The sequence below is a fragment of the Cervus elaphus genome, chromosome 20 (assembly GCF_910594005.1).
Source record: "Cervus elaphus chromosome 20, mCerEla1.1, whole genome shotgun sequence".
NCBI lineage: Eukaryota > Metazoa > Chordata > Mammalia > Artiodactyla > Cervidae > Cervus > Cervus elaphus.
This window is the reverse complement of record NC_057834.1, coordinates 50,123,743-50,136,450: the sequence shown is the minus strand read 5'-3', so window position 1 is coordinate 50,136,450 and position 12,708 is coordinate 50,123,743. Positions and strand designations below refer to the sequence as shown.

The 12,708-nt window shown below is 46.0% G+C and overlaps 1 protein-coding gene across 1 annotated transcript in view; it reads right to left on the bottom strand.

Annotated features, from left to right (window-relative positions):
* Positions 1–9,036, bottom strand: part of VTCN1 (V-set domain containing T cell activation inhibitor 1) — a 66,404-nt gene extending 57,368 nt beyond the window's left edge. The window contains exon 1 of the mRNA XM_043877289.1: positions 8,924–9,036. Within this exon, the coding sequence (XP_043733224.1) occupies positions 8,924–8,955 (32 nt within the window). The 5' untranslated portion in view covers positions 8,956–9,036. The remainder of the gene's footprint in view (positions 1–8,923) is intronic.
* Positions 9,037–12,708: the final 3,672 nt, after the last annotated feature.

The following is a 12,708-nucleotide window of genomic DNA, read 5'->3' as shown; positions in this document are numbered from 1 at the left end:
TAGACTTTTGGATAGCAGCCATCCTGACTGGCGTGTAATGGTACCTCATTGTGGTTTTGATTTGCATTTCTCTAATAATGAGTGATGTTGAGCACCTTTTCATGTGTTTGTTAGCCATCTGTATGTCTTCTTTGGAGAAATGTCTGTTTAGTTCTCTGGCCCATTTTTTGATTGGGTCATTTATTTTTCTGGAATTGAGCTGCAGGAGTTGCTTGTATATTTTTGAGATTAATCCTTTGTCTGTTTCTTCATTTGCTTTTATTTTCTCCCAATCTGACGGCTGTCTTTTCACCTTACTTATAGTTTCTTTTGTAGTGCAAAAGCTTTTAAGTTTCATTAGATCCCATTTGTTTATTTTTGCTTTTATTTCCAATATTGTGGGAGGTGGGTCATAGAGGATCTTGCTGTGATTTATGTCGGAGAGTGTTTTGCCTATGTTCTCCTCTAGGAGTTTTATAGTTTCTGGTCTTACATTTAGATCTTTAATCCATTTTGAGTTTATTTTTGTGTATGGTGTTAGAAAGTGTTCTAGTTTCATTCTTTTACAAGTGGTTGACCAGTTTTCCCAGCACCACTTGTTAAAGAGGTTGTCTTTTTTCCATTGTATATCCTTGCCTCCTTTGTCAAAGATAAGGTGTCCATAGGTTCGTGGATTTATCTCTGGGCTTTCTATTCTGTTCCATTGGTCTATATTTCTGTCTTTGTGCCAGTACCACACTGTCTTGATGACTGTGGCTTTGTAGTAGAGTCTGAAGTCAGGCAGGTTGATTCCTCCAGTTCCATTCTTCTTTCTCAAGATTACTTTGGCTATTCGAGGTTTTTTGTATTTCCATACAAATTGTGAAATTGTTTGGTCTAGTTCTGTGAAAAATACCGTTGGTAGCTTGATAGGGATTGCATTGAATCTATAGATTGCTTTGGGTAGAATAGCCATTTTGACAATATTGATTCTTCCAATCCAGGAACACGGTATGTTTCTCCATCTGTTTGTGTCCTCTTTGATTTCTTTCATCAGTGTTTTATAGTTTTCTATGTATAGGTCTTTTGTTTCTTTAGGTAGATATACTCCTAAGTATTTTCTTCTTTTTGTTGCAATGGTGAATGGTATTGTTTCCTTAATTTCTCTTTCTGTTTTTTCATTGTTAGTATATAGGAATGCAAGGGATTTCTGTGTGTTAATTTTATATCCTGCAACTTTACTATATTCATTGATTAGTTCTAGTAATTTTCTGCATTCTACCCATTTTTAACTGCACAACCTTTAAGCAAAGTTGCCAGTTTATTTTTATTATCCCAGCAATAAAATGAGGGGGTGTACTGACTTTCTAAATTTTCAGGCTCTGAAAGGATGTAATTTTTACTGAGTTTCAATCACTTCTTACTCCTGCACTTGCTCATCTAGAGTAGCCACCTGGAAGAACCCAGACCCAGGGGTGATAAATCACAGGCCCCAGGCTATTCTGGGCTCAGCACCCTCCTTGGCTGGTTGAGAACTCTAGTGCCCCGGTGGTCTCTGGTCTCTGAGGAGTTGTGCAGGTGATGAGCTGAGTTCTGCTTCTAGTGGCAGGAGATGAGGCAGAACTGATTACAAAGGTAATTGTCTAATCAAAGTCAGTATAGAGGTCTAGGTAGGAACTTGTTGGTTCTGCCATTGGCTGACCAGGGGGACATTGTACAGTCACCTTGATTCAACATTTGCATCTATGAAATGGAGATAATTATGAGTATGGGGTGGTTTAGTTAATTAACCATTATCTGGTGCTTGCTCATAGCTCTGGAGTTCCAGTGGCCCAGTGAAGGCTGTGCCTCAATCCCTGATTAGTGCCTCATGGGAAGACTTAGATACTGAACTTGTATATACAAGGACCTTCCAGACTCATCTCAACAACCTTAATGCTTGATACTGGCAGAGTCAGACAGTTATTCTAAACCCTGGCCCTCCTCAGGTTTGCAGAAGAATCATCTCATAGACAACAGAAGTAGGGTGGACTCTTTTTTCCAAACAAGAAGCTGAAAAACTCTGAATATTCCCAGAGTGTTGCTAGAGTGACCTGTCTTTAAGAAACGCCAGTAGCAACTTATCCAAAGTATACTAGAATGCATATGTCATAGCCATGTGTCAGCACTATAGAGGGATTTGCAGATAAAGACTCTAACAAATAGCTCTTGGGATGTGCCAGGTACAGAACTGTCACATGTCATTCACACAACTCTAGGAGTTAGATTCTATTATCAGCCCATTTCATAGGTAGGTAAATTGAGGTCCACAGACCTCAAGGTGGCACACAGATTTGAACCCAGGCTGTGTGATTCCAGAGCCTAGAGGGATAGCCGTGGAGCTACACTGCCTCCCTACAACAAGAGACAAGACAAAGGCCAGGCCCTTGAGAAGCCAACCCCACAGAGGGAAGGAAATGGGCACAGGAACAGACATCTATTAACACGGCCGACCACGAACATATAAGGAAGAATTAATTGCAACCAGAAAGGCCGGGGAAAGCAAACTCTGGAAGATGGTGAAGGACAGGGAAGCCTGGCGTGCTGCAGTCCATGGGGTTGCAAAGAGTCGGATATGACTGAGCGACTGAACAGAAACAAGAAAAGTCCAGGAAGACGTCACAGCAGCAGTGGCACTTGAGCTGAATGCTGAGAGAAAGGAGTGGCCTTGTAGCAGGTGGAGAGGGGGCTAGAGCCACGCCATCAGGAGAAAACCTACGCCTGTGTGGGTGGGAACACAGGTACCTCCTGTTTAGATCTTCAAAGTGCAATTTATCTCTTTTTCCAACTCTCTATTTAGTTCAAGAGGATGGGCCCTCAGGGCCCTGAAGTCTCAGGTTTTTTAGGCTCAGAGGATCTGAAACTTGGGCCCATCTTTTCATATCACGATGAGTTTCAAGTGTCATCATGGCCTGTGATGAGATCCTCCCCAGGCCAGGCCTTGGTAAGATTTTCTCAGTAGGCAAACTTGTTATGTTGCCAAGCACTATTTTGTCTGGCCATCAAAGACTGGTATGTCTGAGCCAGCCACCAGCTTGAAAACTTGTGGGCAATGGGGAACCAAGCTTTTGGAACAAAGTTCCCTGAGCCTGCTTGTTCTAGCCTCCCGCATTCTCTGTTTCTTCCACCTTCCTCTGGGAGAAAGACATGTCTTTGCCATGTCCTCCTTCCTTTGACTTGTCTTCATCAATCCCATTGAGGCTGGTGACTTTCCCCAATCTTAAATGCTTCAAAGAGCTCTCTTCAGATAGAAGAGACAGAATGGAATAGATGACGATTCCCAGGGAGAAGAAAGGAAGGAAGAGAGGGTGGGAGGAAGAAGGGAGGAAGGGATGGGGGAGGGGAGCAAAGAAGGAGAGCAGAGTGACAATTTGAAATCCATGCCAACTGGGCCTCACTTGGACTTCAGCTTGTGTCTCTGCTTTCTGGAAGGAGAGCAATCAGATGCAACAGCTATGTGATCTTCTCCGTTCACTGCTCATGCTCAAGGCACCCACAAAACTAGACTCAAAGGGTCCCTGCCTCTTTCTGGTCTCATTTGGACTCAGGAGCTACTTGGCAGTATGCCCCCCTCATTTTCTGTGCAAAGCCACATGAGTTCTGCTAAATGCTACATAGGCCATATTCTCTGCTGGACTGGATCTCCTGACCAGCACCAGGCCTGTGTGACACCCCCACCAGCCCTGGGTGCTCCATGAAACTGCTCTGTTGACATCCACGAGACCCCTCAATCCTGGTCTTTATCCTGCCTCTCCCACCATTTGCTCCCAGCTCTTTCTGACTCACCTTCCTCTGCCCTCCCTTAAACATGGGTGTTCTTCAGCTTCCCATGCCAAGCCCCTGGCTCCTATCCTTCTATGGGCTCTCCTTAGAAGACATTCCAGGTGACTACTCCCTGCCTCCTACTTCTGAATCTCACACTGACATCTCCAGCCCTGGCTTCTCCCAGTTTCAGTCTCAAGGCTTCCACTGTCCTCTGAGCACCACCGCCTAGAGGTGATCATCACCACCTAAGGTTCCCAGGGGAACCCTGAATTGAACACATGCCAAAGTTAACTATTTCTCATCCTTGTCTCTGTTTCCCACCTCACTGTACCTAATCCAGGAACACGGGGGTCACTCCAGGCTCCAACCTTCGCATCCATTCCTATTCTCTACCACCCTCCATTCATTTACCAAATACCACCAATTTTAAGTCCAAATGTATCTTGAATAGGTTTCCTTTCTCTGGACCTCAGTTATCATTCTCAATTTCAGGTCCTTATCTTCCTTACCTATTTCCCTACCCTTTCCCTGTCCTCATATCCATCCTCTATGCTGCCTCTGGAATAACCTGCCTAAGATGAAAACCACCAGGTTTCCTCTGCTAGAGACCTACGATGGCTCCTCATCACCCACACCAAATTCCCGGCTCTGAGTCTGCTAGAGGAAGGCCCAGCATGACCTGACTCAGCCTCTCCAGCCTCGTCCCAGCACTCCCTGCCTCAAACTTCAGGCTCTGATGATGATACAGAGTAGCTTGTAGCTTTCCAACACCTGACACTGCTTCATGAGCTTTAGTCTATCATCCTATCCTATCCTATCTGACTCTATCCCCTCTGCCTAGAGGGCCCTTCCCATCCTTCTTCACCTGGATCATGCTAATTAATCCTCAACACTTAGCCCAGCCATCACCTGGCTCAGGAATCCTTCCCCAAATTCTTAAGTTAGGGAAGTGCTCCAGTTTTATTTTGCTCTATTGTCTCATGGTTTATCAACAGAAGGTTGGAATTGTCTGTTTGGGAGTCTTTCTTTCCCATTAACCTAAAATCTTGTCAGTGTTTTAACTGCCTTTGACCTAGTGCCTCATGCACTGCTTGGCACATAGTAGGTGTTCTGTTAATACTGTCGACTGAATGTAAGCCCTTCAGAGAAGGGACCACTACTTCTCTACCCATGGATTCCTAAGGGGAGTTCATGCGTGCTCAGTCGTGTCTGACTTTTTGCGACCCCAAGGACTTTAGCCCACCAGGCTCCTCTGTCCATGGAATTTTCCAAGCAAAAATACTGGAGCAGGTTAACATTTCCTACTCCAGGGGATCTTCCTGACTCAGGGACTGAACCCAAACTCCTACATGTCTCTTGCATTGCAGGCAGATTCTTTACTGTTGAGCCACCGGGAAAGACCCTCCATGATCTCTTCAATAAGTGGTGCTGGAAAAACTGGACAGCTACATATCAAAGAATGAAATTAGAACATTCTCTAATAGCATACACAAAAATAAACTTCAAATGGATTAAAGAGCTAAATGTAAGACCAAAGACCAAATACTATACAACTGCTAGAGGAAAATATAGGCAGAACACCTTTCGATACACATTGCAGCAATATTTTCTTTAGATCTCTCTCCTAAAGCAAAGGAAATAAAAGCAGAAGTAAACAAATGGGACCTAAATAAATTAAAAGCTTTTGCATAGCAAAGGAAACCACTGGCAAAATTAAAAGACAGCCTACTGAATTGGAGAAAATATTTGCAAATGATTTGATGGATAAGTGGTTACTATCTAACATATATAAACAGCTCATACAATTCAACATCAAAAAAACAGACAACCCAATTGAAAAATAGGCAGAACCAAACAGACATTTCTCCAAAGAAGATATACAGATGGCCAATAGGCACATAAAAAGATGATTAACATCACTAATTATTAGAGAAATGCAAATCAAAACTACAATGAGGTACCATTTCACACTGGTCAGAATGGCCATTTTTAATAAGTCTACTCATAAGAAGTGCTAGAGAGGACGTGGCGAGAAGGGAACCCTCTTACATTGTTGGTGGGAATGTAAATTGGTGAAACCACCATGGAAAACAGTATGGAGGTTCCTCAAGGAATTAAAAATAAAGATGCTGTATGATCCAGCAATCCACTCCTAGGCATATCTGGACAAAACTATAATTCAAAAAGATACATGCACCCCTGTGTTCATAGCAGCACTATTCACAGTAGCCAAGACATGGAAACAACCTGAATGTGCATCTATAGATGAATGGATAAAGAAGACGTGCTATTGAGATACAATGGAATACTACTCAGCAGTAAAAAAGAATGACAATTTTGCCATATGCAGCAACATGGACAGACTTATAGGACATTATGCTAAGTGAAATAAGTCAGACAGAGAAAAACAAATGCTGTATGATACCACTTCTGTGTGGAACCTAAAAAACTGCAATGAACTAGTGAATAAAACGAAGAGCCAGACTCACAGGTTTCGAGAACAAACTAGTGGTTACCACAGGGAGAGGGTATGGAGGAGGGGAAATAGAGGGGTAGGATATTAAGATGTACGAACTAGTATGTATAAAATAAATAAACCACAAGGATATATTGTACCACACAGAGAATATATGCAATATTTTATAGTAGCTATAAATTGACTATGAGTGTATGTGTGTGTGTATAAGTCGCTCAATCATGTCGGATTCTTTGCAACCCTGTGGACTGTAGCCCTCCAGGCTCCTCCGTCCATGGGATTCTCCAGGCAACAATATTGGAGTGGGTTGCCATTCTTTTCTCCAGGGGATCTTCCTGACCCAGGGACTGAACCTGTATCTCCCACATTGTGGACAGAGTCTTTACCATTTGAGCTACCAGGAAAGCTCATATATAATCTTTAAAAATTGTGAGTCACTATGTTGTGCATCTGTAACATATAATATTGTACATTGATTATACTTTACTTTAAAAAAGCTGAAACAAAATGTTCCTTGGGTGAGGTCTGCTTCCACTGATGACCTTGAAGGGAAAGGGGGAAGAGAATTCTGACCACAGAGCTTCTAAATGTACCGTGGAGGTCAGGCTCAGTGGAACCTGCGCACAGACATCCCATCCCCCTGAGCATGAGTTTTGAAGGTAGTAAAAGCTCTCTGGTAATTATTTAAGGAAATAATCCACTGGGTCCGCAGAGGATGGCAGATCCTCCCATGAACTCTCCCATACCACCAATCTCAGTAAAGGTGTGAGTATGAATTAAGGAAATTATGGCAAAGAAAGAGGCTTGTTAGGGCAGAGCCCTCCAGACCCTGCTCCCCACCCAGCCTGCCATTGACCCCCTTCCCAGGGGCCTCTTTGCACAAAGATTCAGCCACCCTGCTGGCTCCTCACTGCTTCTGTAACCACAGAGCATGAAGAACTGCCGAGGCATGCTGGGGTCAACAAGAGGAACCTCTGTGGATTCCAGTGGGTCTCTGAAGGGTGGGATCTGCATTTTGAACACCCACCTCCTGCTAATCCTCCTGCAAAACCAGTCAGGCTGGTTGTAATGTATTATTAGAAAGCCCACACATTCTTCCTGGGAACAACAGACCCACTTGTTGCATGAGGAGTGTCTCAGTGGAACCAAGGAACGAGGGGAAGGGGGCCTTTGGGCAAGGAGTGGAGTCAAGTGTGACACGGGGGACAGAACTTGGGTTTCGGAGTTAGGTAGGGTGGATTCCAACGCTGCCCTGCCCCTTCCAGGCTGTGTGGCCTTGAGAACGAGACGTAACCCCTCTGAGGTGATCATGAACGCTCACAGGCTGTGGTGAGGATTACAGGCAGCCACTGTGAGACACCTAGCCCAGGGCACAGAGAAAGAAGGTGCTGGCAAAAGGCTAGGTCCTCTGACGTAGGTGTTTCTTGGGACATCCTCACTGGACAGAAAAGTCCAAATGGAAGGGAGCAGGGTGTCCTCGCAGACACAGGAAGGGGAATGCTGCCCAACAGCCATGCAGTCACCGAGTGCCCCCAGCCCCTGACTCAGGACTGGTGGCTTCAGGAGGACACCAGTGAGGGAGCTGATGTTTTGTTTTAAGGAAGAGTTTTCTAGGCTGCCTCTAAGAAGTAACATTCTCTCAGTCTTTTCAGAAACTTCACTGTTAATCTGAGGTTAACCCTTCCTCCCTCCCTGCTTTTCCTTTCACTGGAAAAGACACAAATAACCCTAGAACCAATACCCACCAGTCCTCTTAAACATCATCACAAGTTGTGACCAAAGGTGAATCACCAACCGTTTCAGGAAAACTCTTCCTTCACTTTCCATCTCTTTCCTTCTGGAAAGGTAAGCAACCGCCTGATAGATAAACAGGCAACTAGAGGGAGCTCTGTGAGAGGAGCAGAAGGTAAGAGATGGGGCTTCCTTCATCTCTGGGGAGTTCGGCTCATTCTGTCAATCCTCTTCCTCCATCCTCTCAGCTCTGCTGATGGACCTGCCCTACCGCAGTTTCCAGGGCCACAAGCTCCTCTTGCTGCTGCTTCTTTATGTCCTTCCCCTGTCCCATCCCAGGCCCTAGGGTGGGCTGACTCTGGCCTTCCACAAAGTTTTGTTTTCTCATCATCATCATCATCATCAGAAGCAGCAGGGGTCTCCTCTCCAAGGAACCCCCAGGAAAACTAGGGACCCCACCCCAGAGCTGGGGTGGAGGAGGGGTGAATAACTCAGCAGTACTGGGAAGTCAAACCCACAGAAAAGTCTAAGCATGCTCACCTCCTTCATCCTGGGGGCTTATAGAGGGTTTCCCTGCATCCCAGCCATCATCAGTCATAGATTCCCTCCCACCTCATCGAGCAGCCCCACGCCATCCTACATAGGGCCCCCACAAGAGCCTTAATGTCCCAGCCTGGCACACACACTTCTTGGTCTAGAGCTGTCGTGGCAGGTGCCAGCCCTCCCTCCATGGCAGAAAACCAATCTGACCATGAATGGGGGCTTTGAGTGGCCGGGGTGTGATGTTAAATCTAATTATCTTAAGCTCTTATCTGGCCAGGCTCATGCCAGCCCAATGCTGGATCAGATAAGAGTACCGGTGGGGACCTATGGGATGGCCCAGCAGTCTTCAGCAGCCCCGCAAGACCTCACCGCGGTTCCCTGCACCTGTAAAGACAGAGAAGAGAGCACTACCTCCAGAAGATGACCTGCCCCAGGGAAGCCATGGCGGGGGAAGGGGCCCTTCCTGCAGGGCGCTGGATGCTGGGGTGAGTGGAGCTGCCGCTGCCCTCCTAGTGCCGTGACTCACAGCCGGCTGGGGTGCGCTGTCCTTAAATAGTGGGTTCAGCCGGGAGTGGTCGGTGCTGCCGTGCACAGCTCAGGTATGAGGAAACAGCGCTGCTCTGCAGAAGTGCCTGCAGGCAAGAGGCTGCTCGTCCCAGCTAGGGAGGCCTGGTGCACGCAGAGCCACCTTGCCAAGCCTTGACCCAGGGGAGAGAGTGGGAAGGAAAAGCTTCCCAGGCCCCCTGCTTCACACACATCTCTTCTGACTCTGCAGAGGGAGCACTCCAGAGGGAGAGTGCATCTCTACCCAGGAACAGATAGGAATGGCTCAGAGTGGCAGGTCTCAGGGCGGGAGGCTGGGAGCCCTTCCTGTGTGGCTGATGCTCAGACAGAGGCTGGGTCATCCCTGGTGGGATCTCTCATGGAGGGGGCTCATGCCCAGGGACCTCAGAAGGCTGTGAGCCCAGATGACAAGAATGTGAGTCTGACACTTGAAACGGAGTTCACCTTGGGGCCCCTGAGACTGTGCTGCTGGGTGAGCAGATCTCTCAGTTAAACGGTGAGAGGTCCTGCCCCACCCCCATCACAACTAGTTTGAGACTCCAAAACGACAGGGAATTTACCCTCCCTAGACAATATTGTTGGTGGAGTGAGTGATAGTCACTCAATTGCATTGGACTCTGTGACCCCATGGACTGTATCCCACCAGGCTCCTCTGTCCATGGGTTTCTCCAGGCAAGAACACTGGAGTGGGTTGCCATTTCCTTCTCCAATTGCTGTCGTGTGAATGGGTTAGAAAATGTGGTCTCTGACCTTTCATCCAGCGCTCAGATTTCCAGCAAGACAGAAATCTAGGGCCCAAAGCTCACTCTCTCTGTATTGCTTTCTGCACCCCCTCCATCCCCTCCGGAGGGGCACCCTGGATAGGACGCATCCACGGACTGGCTGGTTCACCAACTACAGGCTGGCTGACTGTGTTTATTTCGGGGTAAAGATGCCCCAGGACTTCAGCAGAATGACTCCAGGGTTGGTGCAGAGGCTGCTGGAGTAAGCACAGAGCACAGGTGGGAAAGGAAGAAAGAACCCGGTGATGGAGAGAAGACAGCAGGGAAGAGGGTAATTTAATGGTGGGAAGATCTTTTTTTTTTTAATTTCTTATATATTTTTTCTCTCTGGGCTTTTTTTTAAACAATTGAAGTATAGTTGAATTACATTGTTTGTGTTAATTTCTGGTGTACAGTGAGGTGATTCAGTTATGTATATATATATATATATATATTTTTTTTTTTTTTTCCACTATAGGTTGTTACAAGATATTAAATAGTTTCCTGTGCTATATAGTGGTGGGCTTCCCCGGTGGCTCAGTGGTGAAGAATCCACCTGCCAAGCTGGAGATGTGGGTTCAGTCCCTGGGTTGGGGAGATCCCCTGGAGGAGGAAATGGCAACCCACTCCAGTATTCTTGCCCAGAGAATCCCATGGCCAGAGGGGCCTGGCGGGCTACAGTTCACAAGGTCGAAAAGGATCAGACACATCTTAGCAATTAAATAGCAGCAGCTATATAGTAGGGCCTTGTTGGTTATCTATTTTATATACAGTAGTGTATATCTGTTCATCCCAAATTCCTAATTTATCCTTCCCCTCTCCCCTCTTTTGTAACCATTGTCTGCTTTTCATGTCTGTAAGTATTTTTTTTGTAAATAAGGTCATTTGTATCATTTAAAAAATTCCACAAATAATTGCTATCATATGATATTAATACTTGTCTTTCTCAGTCTGAGTTACATCATTTAGTATGATAATCTCTAGGTCCATCCATGTTGCTGCAGATGGCATTATTTCATTCTTTTTATATCTGAGTAGTATTCAGAGTCGGAGAAGGCAATGGCAACCCACTCCAGTACAGTTGCCTGGAAAATCCCATGGACGGAGGAGCCTGGTAGGCTACAGTCCATGGGGTGGCTAAGAGTTGGACACGACTGAGCGACTTCACTTTCACTCTTCACTTTCATGCCCACTCCAGTATTCTCGCCTGGAGAATCCCAGGGACGGGAGCCTGGTGGGCTGCCGTCTATGGGGTTGCACAGAGTCGGACACGACTGACGTGACTTAGCAGCAGCAGCAGCAGTATTCAGAGTATATAGGTACCCACATCTTCTTTATCCACTCCTCTGTCAATGGACATTTAAGTTGCTTCCATGTCTTGGCTATTGTGTTTAGTCTGCTGTGAACATTGAGGTGCATGTATGTTTTTGAATTAGAGTTTTCTCCAGATATATGCCCAGTGCGGTTGCTGGATCGTGTGGTAGTTCTATTTTTAGTTTTGTAAGGAACCTCCATACTGCTTTCCATAGTGGCTACACCAGTTTACATTCCCACCAACAGGGTAGGAGAGTTATGGGAAGATCTTTCGAATCGTCCCTCATGTGACTTTGGGAAAATTCCTTTAACTTTCTCCCAGACACCTCTTCCTGGGCTAGGGTGTGGAGAACCTGAGGGGGTCCACATGGCTTCCCTTTCCCTGGAGTAAGTACAGGGGTGATGCCAGGGACTTATGAGGTACCCATGCTAACTGGATCCTTTCTGGGTCTGGGGAGGATAAAGGAAGTGGAGCTACAGTTTCCATAATTCCTATACATCTGACCCTCCCCAAAGGCACAGGTTTCTTTTTTTTTTTTGTAAACTTTTAATTTTGTATTGGAGTATATAGCTGGTTAACAATGTTGTGATAGCTTCTGGTGGACATCAAAGGGTCTCAGCCATACATATAAATGTATCCATTCGCCCCTCAAACTCCCCTCCAATCCAGACTGCTAGGTAACACTGAGCAGAGTTCCCTCTGCTATACAGCAGGTCCTTATTGGTTATCAGTTTTATACTGTGAACATGTCCATCTTGCTTCTTTTAGCTTGCTCTGGTCGCCACCACAAAGTACCACAGACGGAATGGCTTAAATAATGGAAATGCCATTTTCCCACAGTTCTGGAGGCCAAAGTCCAAGATTGTGGTTTCAGCAGGATTCTTCGGAAGTCTCTCTCCTTGACTTAAAGATGGCTGTCTTTTCCCTGTGTCCTCACATGGTCTTTCTTCTGAATGTCTCTGCATCTCTCCCCGTCTCTCCCCAAGGCCAACCTGGAGAAAACAGAAAACAGACTTTGTGTTTGTTTCACACATCTGCTTTACCTTTTGTCCTAATCCTAAACTGTTCTTCTATCTTATAAGCACAGCAGTCATATAGGATTAAGCCCACCCTAATAGCTATGGCAATCCACTCCAGTACTCTTGCCTGGAAAATCTCATGGACAGAGGAGGCTGGTAGGCTACAGTCCATGGGGTTGCCAAGAGTCGGACATGACTGAGCGACTTCACTTACTTACTAATAGCTGATAACTTAATCACCTCTTTGAAGACTCTCCATCTCAGGGCTTCTCTGGTGGTCCAGTGATTGAGACTCTGAGCTTCCATTGCATTGGGTGTGGGAGCAATCCCTGTTTGGGGAACTAAGATCCTCCACGCTGCACAGCTTGACCAAAAACAACAACAACAACAACAAAAAACCCCAAACCCATCTTCAAATACAATCACAGTCTGAGGTACTGAAGGTAAGGACTTCAACATATGAAAATTTTCAGGGGAGGATGCATTTCAGCCCATAAACACCTCCATGCCCCTTCTCTCTCTCCCTATTAGTATCTC